Raw genomic sequence first — 21,197 nt, 5'->3', positions numbered from 1 at the left:
AAGCACTGTTATGAGGTAAAGTGAGTTGCACTGAGGGCGGAGATGTCCAACATCAGAGCCTCAGTCAGTAAATGTACTCGGCTGTCAATCACAGCTATGCCTTACCACCAAGAGCATCAAACAAGGACACATTTTTCAGGGTACTGCAATAGCACTGTAGTCTGAAATTACTTTTTAAATTACTGCTACAAAGAAATTTGGGAAGTGCTGGCAAACAATCCTACAGACAGCCACCCAAAGACCCTGCATAAGAAGTAATAGTGAAAACTAATAGTAACCTCTAAAGAAGAGGGCAATAAATAAAGTTTTCTGTAAATAAAGTTGTTGTGGGAAGTCAGGGACCCCAAACAGAAGGACCAGCTGAAGCCATGACAGAAGAACGTGGATTATGAAGATTTTATGGACATTTATTAGTTCCCCAAATTAATACTTTTGTAATTTCTTATGCCTGTCTTTACTGCAATCTCTAAACATAAATTGTAAAGATTTCATGGACACTTATCACTTCCCCAATCAATACTCTTGTGATTTCCTATGCCTGTCTTTAATCTCTTAATCCTGTCAGCCGAGAAGGATGTATATCGTCTCACGACCCTGTAATAATTGCATTAACTACACAAATTGTACAGCATGTGTGTTTGAGCAATATGAAATCTGGGCACCCTGAAAAAAGAACACAATAACAGCAATTATTCAAGGAATAAGAGAGATAACCTTAAACTCTGACCGCCAGTGAGCCGGGCAGAACAGAGCCATATTTCTCTTCTTTCAAAAGCAAATGGGAGAAATATCGCTGAATTCTTTTTCTCAGTATGGAACGCCCCTGAGAAAGAGAATGCGCACCTAGGGGTAGGTCTCTGAACTGGCCCCCCTGGGGTGTACCTGTCTCTTATGGTCGAGATTGCAGAGGTGAAATAAACTCCAGTCTCCCATAGCGCTCCCAGGCTTATTAGGAAGAGGAAATTCCCGCCTAATAAATTTTGGTCAGACCAGTTGATCTCAAAACACTGTCTCCTGATAAGATGTTATCAATGACAATGGTGCCCGAAACTTCATTAGCAATCTTAATTTCGCCTCGATCCTGTGGTCCTGTGATCTCGCCCTGCCTCCACTTGCCTTGTGATATTCTATTACCCTGTTAAGTACTTGATGTCTGTCACCCACACCTATTCGCACACTCCCTCCCCTTTTGAAAATCCCTAATAAAAACTTGCTGGTTTTTGTGGCTTGTGGGGCATCATGGATCCTACCAATGTGTGATGTCTCCCCCGGACGCCCAGCTTTAAAATTTCTCCCTTTTGTACTCTGTCCCTTTATTTCTCAAGCCAGCCGATGCTTAGGAAAATAGAAAAGAACCTACGTGATTATCGGGGCAGGTCCCCCGATATAAAGTTCTGTAAGTAAAGTTTCATGTGGCTTACAAAGGTTAACTTGAAAGGAAACTCAAATTTCTATCTTCATCTAGAAAAGGTAACACTGCATAGATCCCAAAACAGCAAGATAAAATGACAAAAAGGAAGATTCTGAAGAGAAGTGTCATCTTACACATAGAGTGTTGGACTGACCTGTATTTGAACACCAACTCAGCTACTAAGCCACTGCCTAACCTTGGGTAAGTTACTTAACCTCCTGATACTCAGCCTTATTCCCTCAAAACAAGGCCGACCATCTTCCTGCCAGGGTCACTCTCAGGACCAGAAATAATATAAAACTTTAGCCTAGTATTAGCACAAGGAAAGTACTTGATAAATGACAGCTGATATTGTTATACAACTAATAAAAATAATTTAAAACATCTTTTTTTTTTTTTTTGAGACAGAGTCTTGCTCTGTCACCCAGGCTAGAGTGCAGTGGCACAATCTCGGCTTACTGCAACTCTGCCTCCTGGGTTCGAGTGATTCTCCTGCCTCAGCCTCCTGAGTAGCTGGGACTACAGGCGGGTGCCACCACGCCCGGCTAATTTTTTTTATTTTTAGTAGAGACCGGGTTTCACCATATTGGCCAGGCTGGTCTCGAACTCCTGAACTTGTGATCTGCCCACCTCGGCCTCCCAAAGTGCTGGGATTCCAGGCGTGAGCCACCACGTCCGGCCCCCTAAAACATCTTTATGGCCCATAAAGTTAAGGCTTTGACTTCTTCCTAGGGAATAATATAGCAAATTTGTTCATTGGTTTGAATGAATAAATAAAGAGTGAATGGCCTATAAAGACCATTTTCAACTTATAACCAAGTTCCTTTTTTTTTTTACCACAGACACATCCATAAACACCTGCCTTCAATGAGCTCAACAGCAGTCCTCAGTGCATCATACCAACTAGACACTCCATTTTAGGAAACTGGTCATAGTTGATTCAGCTGAGTATCATGAAGACATTTTTTTTTCTTTCTTCTGTGGTTCTAGCCAGTGAAACAATTTCAATCTATTTTACCCTCGGCATGAAATACAATGTTATAGTATTAGAAGCACAAGCTTTGGAAAGATAGGTCTGAATTAGTCTAGCTCCACTATTTGCTGTCTGAATCTCATTAAGCATCAGTTATCTTTATCCATAAAAGGCTGAAATAACTTCTACTTCACAGTACCCTTGAGAAGGTGATGGTGAGATACTGTGAATAAAGTGCTTAGCAGGGCACCTAGAACATAGTAATTAACACACAATAAATGAGAGTTACGATAACCATGGCATGGAGATCATCAGTGTTCACAAAGCTGATAAATTTTTCCTTATGTCTCTATAATGAGCCAAAAGCAACATCTATTTTCTCTGCAAGGTAGCAGCTATGTGAATCCCATGATCTAGGCAACATTTCTTACAGGCAAGTAAGACGTGAATATAAAGCCTCAAGTCTTACCCCATGAAGTTAAAAACTCAGCAGCATATCGATAGAGACGATTCATGATCTCAATCACAATGGCATAGATGATGCTGGGCACATACAACAGGACACTGGTCCACTCAGACCCGCTGTTCTCATGTAGACCCAAGGCCCAAACCTCCATGTCGAAGTAAATCATCATGACATACAGTGAGAAATAGAGGCAGAGGCACACGAATGGCAGGGAGACCAGGTAAATGCGCAACTGTCTCTTGTAGCTGGGGTACAGAGGCTCCTCCTTCCCAGTGATGGAATTGATACCCAAGACACCATGAAATCCCGGCCGGGGCTCCTCAAACTTTCTCTTCATGAGCAGTGTCCCCCACCTGTAGGTCATGTTGGCACAGCCACGCTTCCACACTTCCAGAATAACTGTGGACCAGATCAGGTTGAACGAGGCAAAGATCACGTACTTGTCATAGTCTTCCCACACAAACAAGTAGTAAGGTAACCCAATGACAGCCATGGGGATTAATGCAAAAGTGAAATATTCCAAAAATCCAAAGTACAGAGCAATTGTTTCCCCGAAGTAGCCACGAATACTGTCTACAGTGAAAAGAAAGAAAAAACATAAGTATAGACTACCAAACACTTTAAAAAATCATTTCAAGTACGCTTATTCATTTTCTACTTAAGTGGGGATCATTTAACCCTCACTTCCCAAACAGCGTGTGGTGGCAAATCCATCCTCCATGCAGTATAAAGACCCTGCTTGTCTGCATGGCAGGTCCAACATTTCCCCCAGGTTAGGGGCTAGGCCTTAGCTGGGGGGGCTGCTCTGCCAGATGCCTGGACTCTGTTTCCCCTCACCTGATGGATACCTTCTTCCCAAAGGAAAACTCATCTTGTAGCTTACCCAAAATCTCCAAGGTCCTAATTTAAGTTCAGCCATGTCCACTGAACATTAATTTGGGGGTTTAATTTATGCTCCCCACTTTTCTCCCACTTAGTGTTATAAATGTTCTTTTCAACGAAGACTCCCCATCCACAAAATTCTGCTCTTCCATACCCAAAGACATAAACTTTCATCAATGTGTCATGGCAGATTTTTCAATACACTAAAGAAAAATTATTCAAAAGCACAAAACAGGATTCTACACATGAACTTCCAGAACAGCCATGGAACACATTTATCAACACTTTCATATATGCACTGGGCAGAAGAAGGTCCAAGCAACATGACTGCTAATGTTCTGTGAACTCGACACAAGCTAACTGACTCTAGAGAGGTCACCACCACTGCATCCTTTGCCAGCCTCATCCACATGGGGAGTGCTTGGATCATAAGCGCATCCTGCACCAGGACCAGGGTGGGAAGCAGGGGGTGAGAGGAAGTGTGGCAGTTGGCGTTATTATTTCTTAGTTAATAACACACAGTTAACATATTTTTCTTAAGATAATTTGAGCAGTCTATAAAAGTGAGTTAGAATGAACTGAGATAGGCTATTTTCTCTTATCCTTAATTCTTCCCCCTAACCCAGGGGCAAATGAAAACAGTAGGTATGATGTCACCTTAAATTTAAATCAGGTTAAAGAACATCCAATCATTTCTTTTTAAACGGTGCTCATGACACTTGGCTCCACAGCAGAGGACCTTCGCCTTTCAATCTCAACGAGCCTCAAGATCCACCTATGTCCCAGATGCTATCACCAGTCTCAGCCCCCAGCGACCCCAAATCCACTACCACCCTATGCCTAGCCTTCACCATCGACTCACTTTCTCTCCTTACTTTCTAAGAAGTAGCTAACAGAGGCCGGGAGCAGTGGCTCACACCTATAAGCCCAGCAATTTGGGAGGCCAAGGCGGGTGAATCACCTGAGGTCAGGAGTTCGAGACCAGCCTGGCCAACACGGGGAAATCCCGTCTCTACCAAAAATACAAAAATTAGCCGGGCATGGTGGCGTGTACCTGTAGTCCCAGCTACTCAGGAGGCTGAGGCAGGAAAATTGCTTGAACCTGGGAAGCGGAGATTGCAGTGAGCTGAGATCGCGCCACTGCGCTCCGGCATGGGCCACAGAGCGAGACTCCATCTCAAAAAAAAAAAAAAAAAGAAGTAGCTAACAGATAGTCACTTTACAAGTCCTAGAGGCAATATTCAAATTTCCTGCCACTTAAATGCCAAAACAAAGTTAAACAGTTATAAGTGTAACATAAAATGACTATTGTATGACCTGGAATTAACAAAAACAAAACTTTTCCTTTCAGAGAATATAAACAAAATTCAAAATGTAATTTCAGAGTTTGATCTTAAAACAATTTTTGTTTGGTAAAACATTATATAATAGTTGTTTTCAGAAATAGAAAACAGAAAGAAAATTATTTTAGAAGGATAACATTAAACAAAACCAAAAGGAAAATGTCCTTTAAAGAAAAAAAAAATGATAGTAATGCAAAGGTGAAATCTACCAGCTTAAAAAACATAACCAGACTAAAATATTTGAACATCCATATTGACAAAATGTTAAATAATGTCCAGCGCATACGAAATAAATTAATAATTATTCTTATAATTATATTCAAAGAAAATTGACAGATCCAGTAATGCACGCCAAGGTAATTACAAATCACCTCAAAAGAGGTTTGGCCTGCTAGTTGCCCTAAGTATGGCATACCTTGGTTCATTCTAAATAACTGGCTCCTCAAAAATAGAAATTTTCAAATACAAAATAGTCATTCATAGTCAAACTAAATTCTTATTAAAACTTGTCTGAGGCTGGGCACAGTGGCTCACACCTGTAATCCAGCACTTTGGGAGGCCAAGGTGGGTGGATCACCTAAGGTCAGGAGTTCGAAACTAGCCTGGCCAACATGGTGAAACCCCCTGTCTACCAAAAATACAAAAAATTAGCCAGGCATGGTGGCACATGCCTGTAATCCCAGCTACATGGGAGGCCGAGGCAGGAGAATTGCTTCAACCTGGGAGGCGGAGGTTGCAGTGAGGTGAGATTGTACCATTGCACTCTAGCCTGGGCAACAAGAGTGAAACTCCATCTCAAAACAAAAACAAAAACAAAAACAAAAAAACTTATTTGGTTCCAACTCTGACACATATTCAGGAAGGCCACTCTGAACTGTCTGTGTTGTTGGTGAAGGGTAGTAAAAGCCTGTGATTCCACTGATCTATGGTAGTATTAGAACATCAAAAAATGCCAGGCACAGTAGCTCACACCCATAATCCCAACACTTTGGGAGCCCAAGGCACAAGGATTGCTTGAACATGAGTTCAAGATCAGCCTGAGCAACATGGTAAAACCCTGTCTTTACAAAAAATTAGCTGGGGATGGTGGTGCACGCCTGTGATCTCAGCTACTCAGGAGGCTGAGATAGGAGGATTGATTAAGTCTGGAAGGTCAAGGCTGCAGTGAGCTGTGATCATTCCATTGCACTCCAGCCTGTGACATAGTGAGACCCTATCTCAAAAAAAAAAAAAAAAAAACAGTTTAAAAAAAGAAAAAAGGGGTCATCTAACCCATCTTATTCCCCCCATCAAAATGTTTTCCCACATGTAGCTGGTGATCCCTGCCCAGTAGAGCACTAAATATCTGCCCAAGGGAGCTGACTCCATTGCTAGATCGAAACTTTTCATCAGAGGCCTTCCTCTTCTTTAAGAGAACAAGTACTGACACATACCTATGGGCTGATACTTCAAAGCAAACCGAGTGTACCAGGTGTCCTCAAGCTTCTTCAGGGCTTCACTGTCATGCAGTGGAAACACCTGAATCACGATGCCAGACGTGAGCAATCTTCTCACTGCACAGGGAAAATGTGCCAAACTGCATGAAATGGACTGGAGATTGTGCATGATACGCTTCAGCAAATACTATAAGGACACTCCACAGAGGAGTACAATGCAAAGGTCAATGTCATACTGCCTACTCCAAACCTGTATATTCTTTCATTTTTCAGAATGTAAATATCTTTACTATTCTCTTTGACTATGAAGCAAAAAAGTAAATATAAAATTTTAAACCATATAGAAGTGTAAAAATTAAGACTATGAGAGGCCCGTTAGTCTCTCCTTCCCCTTGAAAAAAACCACTGTAAAAAGCAATACAGTGTATAACCAGACATAAAAATATATCCATATATATTTTAAGAACAAAAATAAAATCATTTTATACACATTATGTTGTTTTGTAATCTTTTCTCATGTAGTAGTATACAGTGAATATTTTTTGATGCCAATAAAAATAGAATATGAAATGTCCTTTTAACAATACCATAATATTCCCTTGTATGAAATGCTGTAATTCAACTAATCTTCTATTTAAAAATATTTGTTTCCCTTTTTTTTGCTATTGTAAATAATGCTAAAATTTGTACAAATACTTTTCCCTACCTGTCTACTATTTCCTTAGTAAATATACTTAGAGGGGGAACTGCTAGGTCCAAGGGCATAGTATTTTAATATTTGATACATATTATAAAATTGTCTCTAGAAAAAAATTACCAATCTGTCCTTCCACTACAGTGAAGGTAAGAAAATGTTCAGTTCTTTTCATTCTTGTTGATACAGAGTATTTTCAATCCTTTTCATCTCTTCTAAACTGATAACAAAAGCTTACACTCACAAATAGCAAATAACAAAATCAAATTAAGACTTCCTACTTTTAGCAGTCATTTGACTAGTATGGTTTGAACACTCATGCATATATCTGGAAGAGACAAATGAATTTAACCAAAGACAGTATCTCCAGCAATATTAAATGAAAATTTGGAATTCTCTCATCCATAGTAATTACTTAGAATGACTCAGTGGGTGGAGAAGAGTGTCTTCAGGTCTTTAAGAGGAAGTGTGTTCCGTAGATATGGGGAACTCAAATGCAGTGCCTTGTGCCATATTTGGGGAGATGGAATATTTTCCACATGAGTTCCTAATACAGTCTCTTACTAAGAATATGGTTGCTTATAAAATGAAATTTGGCCAGGCACAGTGACTCACACCCATAATTCCAGCACTTTAGGAGGCTGAGGCAGAGGACTGCTTGAGGTCAGGAGTTCAAAACCAGCCCAGGCACCATCACAAGACCTCCATCTCTACAAAAAAATTAAAAATTAGCTGAGCATGGTGGTGTGTGCCTGTAGTCCTAGCTACTCAGGAGGCTGAGGTGGGAGGATGGCTGGAGTCCAGGAGTTCAAGGCTACAATGAGCTATGATAATGCCACTGCAGTCTGGCCTAGGCAACAGAGCAAGACCTCATCTCGAAAAAAAAAAAAAAAAAAGATAAAATTTGCATTAAGAAAGGATGCTTTGCTGTTTTCATCCACTGATAAGTTTTGAGCTCTTTAAGGTTTATCAGCTCAAGTCTTCAGAGGGCTACCTCTCTTGTCGCTTATCTACCTGTTACCAGAGACAGATGATAAAAATATCAGGCATAAAACCCCTTATTGAGGACTGGCAAATAAATGTCTGCGGTGTGGAATAGAAACACAAAGTTTTTGGCCGGGCGCGGTGGCTCACGCCTGTAATCCTAGCACTTTGGGAGGCCAAGGCGGGTGGATCACAAGGTCAGGAGATCAAGACCATCCTGCCGAACACGGTGAAACCCTGTCTCTACTAAAAACACAAAAAAATTAGCCGGGCATGGTGGTGGGCGCTTGTAGTCCCAGCTACTCGGGAGGCTGAGGCAGGAGAATGGCATGAACCCAGGAGGCAGAGCTTGCAGTGAGATCGTGCCATTGCACTCCCGCCTGGGTGACAGAGCGAGACTCCATCTCAAAAAAAAAGAAACACAAAGTTTTCAGTGTAGAAACACTACATAGAGACAATGTATTCCTAGGACAGGTCCCCATCATAAAATCTTCAGAGTAACTTAAAAGTAAACCCAACTTCCTAGACATGAAAAAGAAAGAGGTAATCAAGAGATATCTGGTACTAACAATAGGAAAAGTCTGAAAAAAAGATTCTTCATATATGTTTCTTCCCATAATTATATTTTCATAAGTTACATGAGGAGAAAAGTTTTTAAAAGCTAGGTTTGTGATAAAATTCTCCCTTATGATTGTAAAAAAGCATATACTCAAAGTATCAGTAACTAGGGTAAAAAGACATATGGTTTAAGTTACTCAGCCTCTGGTACTGTCAAATCCATTTTTTAATATTTTAATTCTAACATGGTTCAGTGGATTTTTCTTCAGCTTACAAGAGTTAAAGTTGATCACACATGACTGTTCTGATCCTTATTCCTTATGTGGGGATGTACAGGCTACAGCTGATTCCTTCTTCCTATCACTACTCTTGTAAATTACTACATCAAGTTTTTTAACTGAACTGACTTACAGCATATAAATTATTTTAGTATTTCTAAGTTCTCTTTCAAAAGATGACTCCATTCTACTGTAGAAGACTTTCCAGGCAGGCATAAAAACCAGTTTCTAAAAATAGGACTGTGAACTGAAGACTCGGAGAGAATATAAAGCTGCAGGTCCTAAATTACTGATCTTCTCTTCATCAGTGCCAAAGTCATGGTTCTGGTTTCAGCTTCTAAAAATAGAAGTTTGCTTTTTGTTTTTGTTTTTTAAATCCTTCAAACTTCTCATGTCAGTTAAGAATGTAATTACTAGGAAGGAGCCTTACCTTCAAAGGAAACCATGATGCCATGTGGGCCTATTTAAAGAAAGCAAAAACTTAAGCCAGATTCCTTCCTTCAAGAGTGCTGAATGATCTCTTGTCAAGTACTGGGACTATGGCTGTAATAGCCATTGAACCGTGAGCCAAACAAATCAAAATCTAGTTTAAGAGAGACTATCAGCAACGTAGTTTACAGTAGGACCCTCCAAATTAACTAATGCAATAACAATACTAACACAGTACTGCTTCTGTCTTTGGTTTATGTGATGTGTTTACTTCAAAAGTAAAAGCAAAATCCCTCTCATAACTCCTTACAGCATTTCTGTGGGACAGAGAGGAGCAGGTCATGCTACCTCCAATCCAACAGGGGGTGATAAGCACAGATGCCCACAGGAAGTGGTGGCCAGCAGCCTTTGCACAATGAAGACAGTCCCTGTCCCCACAGCTGCTACTGCACCTAGTACTCTAGCACTCAGGTGTGAACAGATCACTTTTGTCTTAATAAAGAAAACAGTATCTTTCTTAAAGAAAATGCTATCATAAGATTCTAAAAGAATATCTATATAATATTATAAAGACATAATATATGTGCCAGGTGGTCCCATCAATCAAAACATGATAATCATCCAATAGACATTTTGAGACACAGCTTTGATCTAAATCAAGTAATATCCCTTAGGATATGGTTAAAATGTAAGAAAACCTTGGATCCCTTAAAAACTCCTCTTTCTGAAACTCTTTTCATTGGGTTATTTGCATGATGATTGACTGTTAAGCACTAGGAGAAGGCAGTCGGAGGGCATGAAAAGATCTTAGACCACATGAAAACAAGAAATGAATGGCTGTCAAGATGAATGCTTGGGGACTAAGACACATGTAGACAATTGCTAATTCTCCATGTTGCTTGTCATGTGGTGGAATGAGGGGGAACCCCAATATGCATGTAAGGAACATGGCTGTGCTTTGGTTGAGGATAGCCCAAGGTAAACATCCAGAGTGACTCAGCAAGTTTAGAGCACAGGCATATAACTCCACTTGTTATCATAGCCATGTAGCCATAATGTGGCTTTAATAGATGGACAGTGGGGAGCCAGGACACGGCTCAGCTCACTCATACCCAGAGAGAGAGTTAGGCTGCTGACCCTGAAGGGAGAGCCGACCACGCAGCTGTGTGTGGGAGCCACCGGACTAAGCAGCTGAGACAGGGCGAACAGTGTGAGAGAGCTAGTGTAAGTAAGCTGCTGATGAGAGAGCTGCTGAATAAAACTACCTTTCACCTGCCTACAGACCCCCTTCAGCTATCGGCTCATCCATCCACTCCCTTCAGACCTCAGCATGAGCTGGAACCTGACCCCAAGCATAACATTTGGCATAGTCATGGACCTACAATGCACATCTCACAGCGCCATCTAACTGCCTCGAAATCATGTTTACATGACAAAACTTGGTGTCTACTTAAGGAAAGCTTTCTATCAAAACACAACATTACAGCAAGCAGCAAGCAATTTTATACACGTGTGTAAAATGAAAATCAAATTAAACGTAAGATCTGGGGAGTGTTTCTCATGAAAGCCCTGGCCACCTTTCAGTCTTGAGGGGCATCACATTGGGCAGACTAAAGCCTCGCCTCTCAATTAGCCTCAAAGAGGCTGCCCAGGGGAGCAGCTGCCTTCAAGTAAGATTAAAATAGCTTTTCCTCTTATTTCTGTGGTTTAACTTAATGACAAACTAGTATTTAAGTTACTCTAAGTTTTATTAGTTCTAAAATTTGCACTCTGAAAATAGGTCATAGTTTTAATTATGCATATACCACTTTTCTTCAACCAAGTATTATAAAATTAAAATGATGCAAAAAACACAGCAGTTTAAGGATCCCATTCTCAAAGGCATAAAGGAACATAATAATGCAGCATTTAAAATCCCAGGGTTGACAACTTAATTCTTATCTCAAATAGTATAAAAATCTTTCCAATGACCATGATCAAGATGATTTTATTGTATTCATATTTAGTACCAAAACGGAAGGAAGGGGAAGGGAGAAAGGGAGAAGAGAGGAAGAAAGGAAAAAAACAATCTTTGTTTACAAAAGCCTCATCCTGCCAGCAAGAAAGTTATTTCTATTATTGCTTCAGGATACCAGACTGGCTACCTACACAGTTAGAGGAATCCATTTACATATTTCCTTGAAGGTTTTCATTCATCTTAAAATTTCTCTCTTTGAAGCAACTGGAAGCATTTGAAAAACTGCTGCTCCATTATCCCATCTGATCAAAGAGCACACTCACTCTTTTCTCGGTCCCAACCACATCCAAGAGGACGTACCTGTGCAGAAACTCACAGGTGGAAGCCGTGATTTCCACATTATCAGTGTGGATGAAAAGGGAGAAACAGAATGCTTACATTAGCAATCAGGACTGTGCCCCAGTCTGCTTTGTATTTTATTGGATGCAGTACCCAGCTGTGTCTGAAAACATGCCTTCCCACTAGGAGATTAAGAAAGATTCAAAAATTTTGGGACAGTATCAAACAACTGCTTAACTACAGAATGTGGAAATTCTGGTTACAAATAATGGCAGAAAGATACCTCTGCCCTGTTCTTGTTCGTGATGCCAAATTAAAAGGAAAGAAGAAACATAAAAAGAAATCCCTATCTTTGATGCAAGTATGAAAAAACAAACTAAATTCCCAAATCACAAACTATAAAAAGAGGCCTGGAAAATCAGCCCTGGGTAAACTAAAAGCACCAATGCTTCTGCAAACCTGGGCGAAGCACACAAAGGGCAAGGCTCTCCTGGAACTGGGGATGGTAAACCACAGTCCCCTTGCTCAGAATGCAGGCAATGAGGGTGCATGACAGACACCTGGAGTACGTCTGCTCCCTGCCTGGCACCATAGCCAGATAAGAGGCCAGGTTGGAGGAAGAAGAGCAGGTCTGCCATGTTGGAAGAAAGAGTAACCTGCTGGGACCAAAGGATGGAAGGTAAGTAAGCTGTGGAGCTGTGGGTCTTGGTGGGCCAAAGACAGGCCTAAATGCCAAACACAAAATCCCTGCAAGAACAGGGCTCCATGGAGGTTCTTTTCAGGGACTAAAATGGCTCAAGGAGAACGCATTACCAGGTAAAATCTAAGCTTCTCACTACCACAGTTCCCTGCTGGAAGCCCCTAGGACCCTTCTCTCTCCCACACACACTTTCTTCTAAAAATGGCCCTTCTCTCTCCCACACATACTTTCTTCTAAAAATGGCCAGTCCAGGAAAAATAAGGGTTCATTAAAACATAAGTAATAAAAAATAAGTAATAATCACAAAGAAACTGGCATCGAGCTATGCAAAAATACTACCTGGAAAAAAACAGGAAAACCAAAAATACTACAAGAAAAAAATATATAAACAAAAGTCAAAGAACAAACAGCAGAAAATTATAGCATCCAGCAACAAAAAACCATGAAATTCTTCATGAAATTTAAGAAATTCATGCAAACATTCCATCTTTGAAATTAAAACTCAAAGAGGACCTCTGAGAGCTGAAGGAGAGAGCTCAGAGAAGCAATGCAAGAGAAAAATAAACCTGTTACAGATTCAAAGTCATGATAAAAGCAACAAAAAAAGGAAAGACTGAAAATACAATCAGGAAACTGGTAGACAAGCCTAAGAAAAGTATGTAAGAACAAAGACTTGAAAATACTACAAAGAATATGTAAGAGCCCACATATATAAAATTGGCACCCCTCAAGATGAGAACAGAGCAAATACAACCAAATAACTCTTCAAAGATAACTGAAGAAATTTTTCCTGAAATCATGGTAATCCTTACTCTATATACTGAAAGAACACTATGTCCAACCAAAAAAAATTTGATAAAAGATAACGTCAAGACATATGCAGATAACTGGAAATGTAGACAAATAAGAACAATGAGTGCCTACATTGAAACTACCTGATACCTCCTAAAAGCCATACAGATCAACAAGGAGAGCAAGTACAAGCACCTATAACATATGCCTACAGCACAACCCAGAGACAGGGGAGACTGCAACATGTAAGCCAGGCAATAAAGAACCAAGACCTAGGAGAGATCTGGGCCACAGTCTAGAATGGTGCAGGAAGTCCCAGCAGGAGCTGCACAGAGAAACAGGGAGGCCAGGGGAGTCCATATGGTATAAGAACCCAGATAACACCAATGAGGACTCATCACCCTCCTTCAGGAGAAGGCCCCATACCAAGTGGGAACTTCCAAGAAGTCTGAGACCTGACGGGTCAGAGCTATGACAGCAGGAAGGGCTGAAGGGAAGGGTTGGAAAGTACACAGAACAAGAGGCAAGCTGACCATAAAGCACTGCTTCTGGGAAATGCAGAGGGAAGTATCTGGAAAAGTAATAGACTTTGGGGGTAGCAGCTTATGGGGAAGGAAAGGAAGTTAAAACATGATTAAGAGTCCTACTGAATCAAGATCCCACATCCCATAAGATCTCCTGCTAATGGGTGATACAGGCATATCCTCAATATTTAAACATTAATGAGAAAAATTTTTTTAATCAAGAAAAAAAAAAAAGCAAGCACAAATAAGACAAGGGAAAAATACCGTTAAAACAGGAGTTTAAAAGATGCTGAGAGAAATTTGTACAAATCAACTCACATAAATTTGAAAACCTATGTGATAAAATGGAAACTTTTCTAGGAAAATATAATTTACCCAAACTGACCCCAGTAGTGATGGAAAGTCTAAACAAACCAATTTCCATAGAAGACTTAGAGAAAACTGTTCAAAAACCTAATGCACAAACATCAGAGCCAGATGGTTTCATATAGAAATTCTAACATACCTTTAAAACAGATTAGATTTTGACTACATATAGTAATAGAACAAAAAAGAAAACAGAAAATCTTAAACTTCATCCAGAACTTGCATTGTGAATATTAAAATTAGCATGGCCTTACAAGCTATTTTATGTAAATTGTAAAATAAAGCAAATTAGTAATTACGGTAATGTTATTAAGAATCAATATTTTCAATATGAGTAAAAAGATACAAATATAAACCAAAGAAATTAAGTAATAGCCTATAATGTTAAATTTGAATTGACTATATCAAATAAATTCATGATTTTCAAAAATATATATCCTAGCCTTTTCCATTGAAATGGGAAAAAAGATGGCATAGCCTATATAAACGATATTTTAAGCACACAAAAAAGCAATTTCAACATAAAATATAACATCAACTACGATAACCTAGCACAAAATATGACATTTGTTTAAGTTTACTTAGTAAATATTTTACCTAGTTAAATTTACTTAGTAAAAAAAAAATCCTCAGATTAGAGTGCAAAGCAAAATCCGACTATATCCTGATATAAGAGATCCACGTAAAATGATACTGAAAGGGGCTGAAAGTAAAAGGCTGGGCAAAAACATTCTAACAGATGCAAACTGAAATAAGGCAAGAACCACAAGACAAGGCTGAATTCAGCAACAACAAAACATTAAGCAAGATGAGGAATAATATTTCATAATGATAAAAGGTGCAATAGACAATAAAAATCTATCCAAGATCTTTATGCAGCCAAAACATAGCTACAAAATTCATAAAACAAAGGTAAAAGAAAATACGAAGAACAAATTGGCAGGAACATAATGAAATTCCCCTAGTTGTTATTATAGAGATCTAGAGCTATGATGGATCAAGAAAACAAAGTACAAGGGACACAAGAACTACATGACAAAATTAACAATGTATATGTAATATAAGTTAACTGTCAAATACTATAAAAAAGAAATCTAAGTACTCATGTCATATGAATACTGATGCAAAAATAATGAAATATTAAATGGAAGTCAGCAGGAAAATAGATAATATAAGCAAGTATGGTTCACCATGGGAATAAATGAATGAGTTAATATTAGGAATTCTATTAACATTGGTTGCCATATTTATAACCTCGGGGTAAAAAAAATAGTCTTCACAGATGTCATTAATATATAAAATATAAATTTTATAAAATTTATTACCACACAAAAACTTCTTAATAAAGTAGAAGGAATGAATGTTTTCTAAACACAATAAAAATTACCTAGTCAAACGCCAATATCATGCTGAATGCTCAATATAACATGCATTCCCTTTATGAACTGAAGCAATTGGCTGGGCGCAGTGGCTCACACCTGTAATCCCAGCACTTTGGGAGGCGGAGACGGGTGGATCATCTGAGGTCAGGAGTTCAAGACCACCCTGGGCAACACGGTGAAACCTAAGACAGTAGAATTGCTTGAACCTGGGAGGCGGAGGTTGCAGTGAGCCAACATCGTGTCACTGCACTCCAGCCTGGGCAACAGAGCAAGACTCTGTCTCAAATAAATAAATAAATACATAAATTAATTGAAGCAATCACTATGGAGGGCAATTTGGCAGTATCTACTCTAAAAGATGCATACACCTTTGATCTAACAATTTCACTTCTGGGAATTTTCCCACTTTATTTTTAATGAAAACATTGAAGGAAAACAATTAGATGTTCATCAATATGAAGACATCTATATGATGGAATACTACATGGCCTAGAAAAGGAATGAGTTAGGCCTAATTTGGTATTCTACAGTAATGATCAAAATATATAGTTAAATAAAAAAGCAAGGCCCAAAATTGTATGCACAATATACTCCCCATCTGTCTGAACATGTCTTCTCTTGAACAGAATTTCTCTAAGGGTATATAATAGGGAGGGAACAAAGGGATTTGGAACATGGGACAGGAAAGAGACAACTTATCATTGTCTAAATTTTTGTACTATTTGAATTTTCATCATATACATGTATTATTTTTTAAATTGACAGAAACTAATAGAAAATAAACACAAAAATTGTAAGATGCTTGGGAGAAGTATTTTCCTGCCATATGTTATATAAATTGAAAAGAATCATTTAGATGTCCACAGTACAGATGATAAACCCTGTTTTCATTGGAACTCTGAATACAGTTCAGAGTGGGCTAGAATAAATACTACATCTTACTTAAAAATAGATTTTCTATTAAAAAAGTAAAAATAATAATTTATCCTAAGAAAATACTCTAAAATGCAAGAGGTCTAGAAAGATTAGAATTTGAAAAAGCTCTGTCAAAAGTAAGGCACAATTCTGAACACAAAAGAGTAAGTTAGGAAGGAAGTTAAAGAGTTAGGAAGTTAGAGAAGCAAATAAAAGAAAATCTCAGAAGGCCTTCTATTCCCCATCATGTCTAAGGAAATCAGGAAGACCAGAGAAGATACAGCACCACCTAAGAAGAATTCTTGCCAAAAACTTTTCCAGTTTTCAGGAAAAACACAGGATAGGGGAACAATGAGAAAATGATCTAAGAGACAAATGGCATGGTCTCTTCAGCAAGTCGATGTCATGAGGGAAAAAATGGAAAAGAGAAACTATTCTATACTAAAAGAGACAGACATAACCAAACAACATGGGTTTACCTAGACCGGATCTTAGTTTGAGCAAACAAGCTCTAAAATATATTTGGTGACAACTGGGAAATGTGAATATGAACTGGTTCTTGGGCATCTGTCTGCCTGTGACAGATAGAACTAGCTGGATTTCCTAGGCCGACTAAGAATTCCTAAGCCTAGCTATGGAGGTGACCACACCCACCTTTAAACATGGGGCTTGTAACTCAGCTCACACCCAACCCATCAGTTAGTAAAGAGGGCTCACTAAAATACCAATTAGGCTAAAAGCAGGAGGTAAAGAAATAGTCAAATCATCTGTCACCTGAGAGCACAGTGGGAGGGACAATGATCGGGATATAAACCCAGGCATTGGAGCAGGGAGCGGCAACCCCCTTTGGGTCCCCTGCTATCATATGGTAGCTCTGTTTTCACTCTATTAAATCTTGCAACTGCACATTCTTCTGGTCCGTGTTTGTTCTGGCTCAAGCTGAGCTTTTGCTCACCATCCACCACTGCTGTTCACCGCAGTCACAGACCTGCCATTGACTTCCATCCCTCCAGATCAGGCAGGGTGTCTGCTGCACTTTTGATCCAGCGAGGCACCCGTTGCCGCTCCCGACTGGGCTAGAAGCTCGCCATTGTTCCTGTGCAGCTAAGTGCCCAGGTTCATCCTAATGGAGCTGAACACTAGTTGCTGGGTTCCACAGTTCTCTTCCATGACTCACGGCTTATAATAGAGCTATAACACTCACCGTATGGCCCAAGGATCCATTCCTTGGAATCTGTGAGGCCAAGAACCCCAGGTCAGAGAACAAAAGACTTGCCCCCATCTTGGGAGCAGCCTGCCCCCATCCTGGGAGCTCTAAGAACAAAGATCTGCCAGGAGCACCTGGATGAAGATTGGAAGGTGGTATTACACTATTAAAAGTAAACCATGGGAGGTTCCAAGATGGCCAAATAGGAAAAGCTCCAGTCTACAGCTCGCAGCATGAGTGACAGAGAAGATGGGTGACTTCTGCATTTCCAACTGAGGTACCAGGTTCATCTCACTGGGGCTTGTAGGACAGTGGGTGCAGGACAGTGGGTGCAGCCCACGGACCGTGAGCCGAAGCAGGGCGAGGCATCACCTCACCCAGGAAGCACAAGGGGTCGGGGAATTCCCTTTCCTAGCCAAGGGAAGCCGTGACAGACGGCACCTGGAAAATCAGGTTACTCCCACTGTAACACTGCGCTTTTCCAATGGTCTTAGCAAACGGCACACCAGGAGATTATATCCTGCGTCTGGCTCAGAGGGTCCCATGCCCACAGAGCCTTGCTCACTGCTAGCACAACAGTCTGAGATCGAACTGCAAGGCGGCAGCGAGGCTGGGTGAGGGGCGCCTGCCATTGCTGAGGCTTGAGTAGGTAAACAAAGCAGCCTGGAAGCTCGAACTGGGTGGAGCCCACCACAGCTCAAGGAGGCCTGCCTGCCTCTGGTAGATTCCATCTCTGGGGGCAGGGCATAGCTGAACAAAAGGCAGCAGAAACTTCTGCAGACTTAAACATCCCTGTCTGACAGTTTGAAGAGAGTAGTGGTTCTTTCAGCATGCAGCTGGAGATCTGAGAATGGACAGACTGACTCCTCAAGTGGGTCCCTGAACATCGAGTAGCCTAACTGGGAGGCAACTCCCAGTAGGGGCCGACTGACACCTCATATGGCTGGGCGCCCCTCTGAGACGAAGCTTCCAGAGGAATAATCAGGCAGCAACATTTGCCGTTCTGCAATATTTGCAGTTCTGCAGCCTCCGCTGGTGGTACCCAGACAAATAGGGTCTGGAGTGGACCTCCAGCAAACTCCAACAGATCTGCAGCTGAGGGTCCTCACTGTTAGAAGGAAAACTAACAAACAGAAAGGACATTCACACCAAAACCCCATCTGTACGTCACCATAAACAAAGACCAAAGGTAGATAAAACCATAAAGATGGAGAGAAACCAGAGCAGAAAAGCTGAAAATTCTAAAAATCAGAGCGCCTCTTCTCCTCCAAAGAAATGCAGCTCCTCGCCAGCAATGGAACAAAGCAGGACGGGGAATAACTTTGACGAGTTGAGAGAAGAAGGCTTCAGAAGATCAGTAATAACAAACTTCTCCGAGCTAAAGGAGGATGTTGGAACCCATCGCAAACAAGCTAAAAACTTTGAAAAAAGATTGGACAAATGGCTAACTAGAATAAACAGCGTAGAGAAGACCTTAAATGACCTGATGGAGCTGAAAACCATGGCACAAGAATTACATGATGCATGCACAAGCTTCAGTAGCTGATTCGATCACCTGGAAGAAAGGGTATCAGTGATTGAAGATCAAATGAATGAAATGAAGCAAGAAGAGAAGTTTAGAAAAAAAAGAGTAAAAGAAAAGAACAAATCCTCCAAAACATATGGGACTATGTGAAAAGACCAAATCTACATCTGATTGCTGTAACTGAAAGTGACAGAGAGAATGGAACCAAGTTGGAAAACACTCTTCAGGATATTATCCAGGAGAACTTCCCCAACCTAGCAAGGCAGGCCAACATTCAAATACAGGAAATACAGAGAATGACACAAAGATACTCCTCGAGAAGAGCAACTTCAAGACACATAATTGTTAGATTCAATAAAGTTGAAATGAAGGAAAAAATGTTAAGGGCAGCCAGAGAGAAAGGTCGGGTTACCCACAAAGGGAAGTCCATCAGACTAACAGCAGATCTCTCGGCAGAAACTCTACAAGCCAGAAGAGAGTGGGGGCCAATATTCAACATTCTTAAAGAAAAGAATTTTCAACCCAGAATTTCATATCCAGCCAAACTAAGCTTCATAAGTGAAGGAGAAATAAAATCCTTTACAGACAAGCAAATGCTGAAAGATTTTGTCACCACCAGGCCTGCTGTAAAAGAGCTCCTGAAGGAAGCACTAAACATGGAAAGGAACAACTGGTACCAGCCACTGCAAAAAACATGCCAAATTGTAAAGACCATCGATGCTAGGAAGAAACTGCATCAACCAGCTAACATCATAATGACAGGATCAAATTCACACATAACAATATTAACCTTAAATGTAAATGGCCTAAATGCCCCAATTAAAAGACACAGACTGGCAAATTGGATAAAGAGTCAAGACCCATCAGTGTGCTGTATTCAGGAGACCCATCTCACATGCAGAGACACACATTGGCTCAAAATAAAGGGATGGAGGAAGATCTACCAAGCAAATGGAAAACAAAAACAAGCAGGGTTGCAATCCTAGTCTCTGATAAAACAGACTTTAAACCAACAAAGATCAGAAGAGACAAAGAAGGCCATTACATAATGGTAAAGGGATCAATACAACAAGAGCTAACTATCCTAAATATATATGCACCCAATACAGGAGCACCCAAATTCATAAAGCAAATCCTTAGAGACCTACAAAGAGACTTAGACTCCCACACAATAATAATGGGAGACTTTAATACCCCACTGTCAACATTAGACAGATCCATGAGACACAAAGTTAACAAGGATATCCAGGAATTGAACTCAGCTCTCCACCAAGCGGACCTAATACACATCTACAGAACTCTCCACCCCAAATCAACAGAATATACATTCTTCTCAGCACCACATAGCACTTATTCCAAAATTGACCACATAGTCGGAAGTAAAGCACTCCTCAGCAAATGTAAAAGAAGAGAAACTATAACAAACTGTCTCTCAGACCACAGTGCAATCAAACTAGAACTCAGGATTAAGAAACTCAGAACTGCTCAACTACATAGAAACTGAACAACCTGCTCCTGAATGACTACTGGGTACATAATAAAATGAAGGCAGAAACAAAGGTGTTCTTTGAAGCCAATGAGAATACAGACACAACATACCAGAATATCTGGGACACATTTAAAGCAGTGTGTAGAGGGAAATTTATAGCACTAAATGCCCACAAGAGAAAGCAGGAAAAGATCTAAAATTGACACCCTAACATCACAATTAAAAGAACTAGAGAAGCAAGAGCAAACACATTCAAAAGCCAGCAGAAGGCAAGAAATAATTAAGATCAGAGCAGAATTGAAGGAGATAGAGACACAAAAAACCCTTCAAAAAATCAATGAATCCAGGAGCTGGCTTTTTTTAAAAGATCAACAAAATTGATAGACTGCTAGCAAGACTAATAAAGAAGAAAGAGAGAAGAATCAAATAGACACAATAAAAAATGATAAAGGGGATATCACCACCGATCCCACAGAAATACAAATTACCATCAGAGAATACTATGAACACCTCTACACAAATAAACTAGAAAATCTAGAAGAAATGG

The 21,197-nt window shown here is 40.1% G+C and overlaps 1 protein-coding gene across 20 annotated transcripts in view; it reads right to left on the bottom strand.

Annotated features, from left to right (window-relative positions):
- The window catches only part of ANO10 (anoctamin 10), a 328,446-nt gene that overhangs the window by 198,878 nt on the left and 108,371 nt on the right, over positions 1 to 21,197 (bottom strand). For all 20 annotated transcript variants that reach the window (XM_009239147.4, XM_009239145.4, XM_063722557.1 and 17 more), the window contains 2 exons: positions 6,509 to 6,628; positions 2,854 to 3,423 (listed from right to left, as the gene is read on the bottom strand). In XM_009239147.4, the coding sequence (XP_009237422.1) occupies positions 2,854 to 3,423; positions 6,509 to 6,628 (690 nt within the window). The remainder of the gene's footprint in view (positions 1 to 2,853; positions 3,424 to 6,508; positions 6,629 to 21,197) is intronic.

This window comes from Pongo abelii, chromosome 2 (genome assembly GCF_028885655.2).
Source record: "Pongo abelii isolate AG06213 chromosome 2, NHGRI_mPonAbe1-v2.0_pri, whole genome shotgun sequence".
Classification (NCBI taxonomy): domain Eukaryota; kingdom Metazoa; phylum Chordata; class Mammalia; order Primates; family Hominidae; genus Pongo; species Pongo abelii.
The sequence above is the reverse complement of the archived record's forward strand: the minus strand, read 5'-3'. Positions and strand labels throughout refer to the sequence as shown.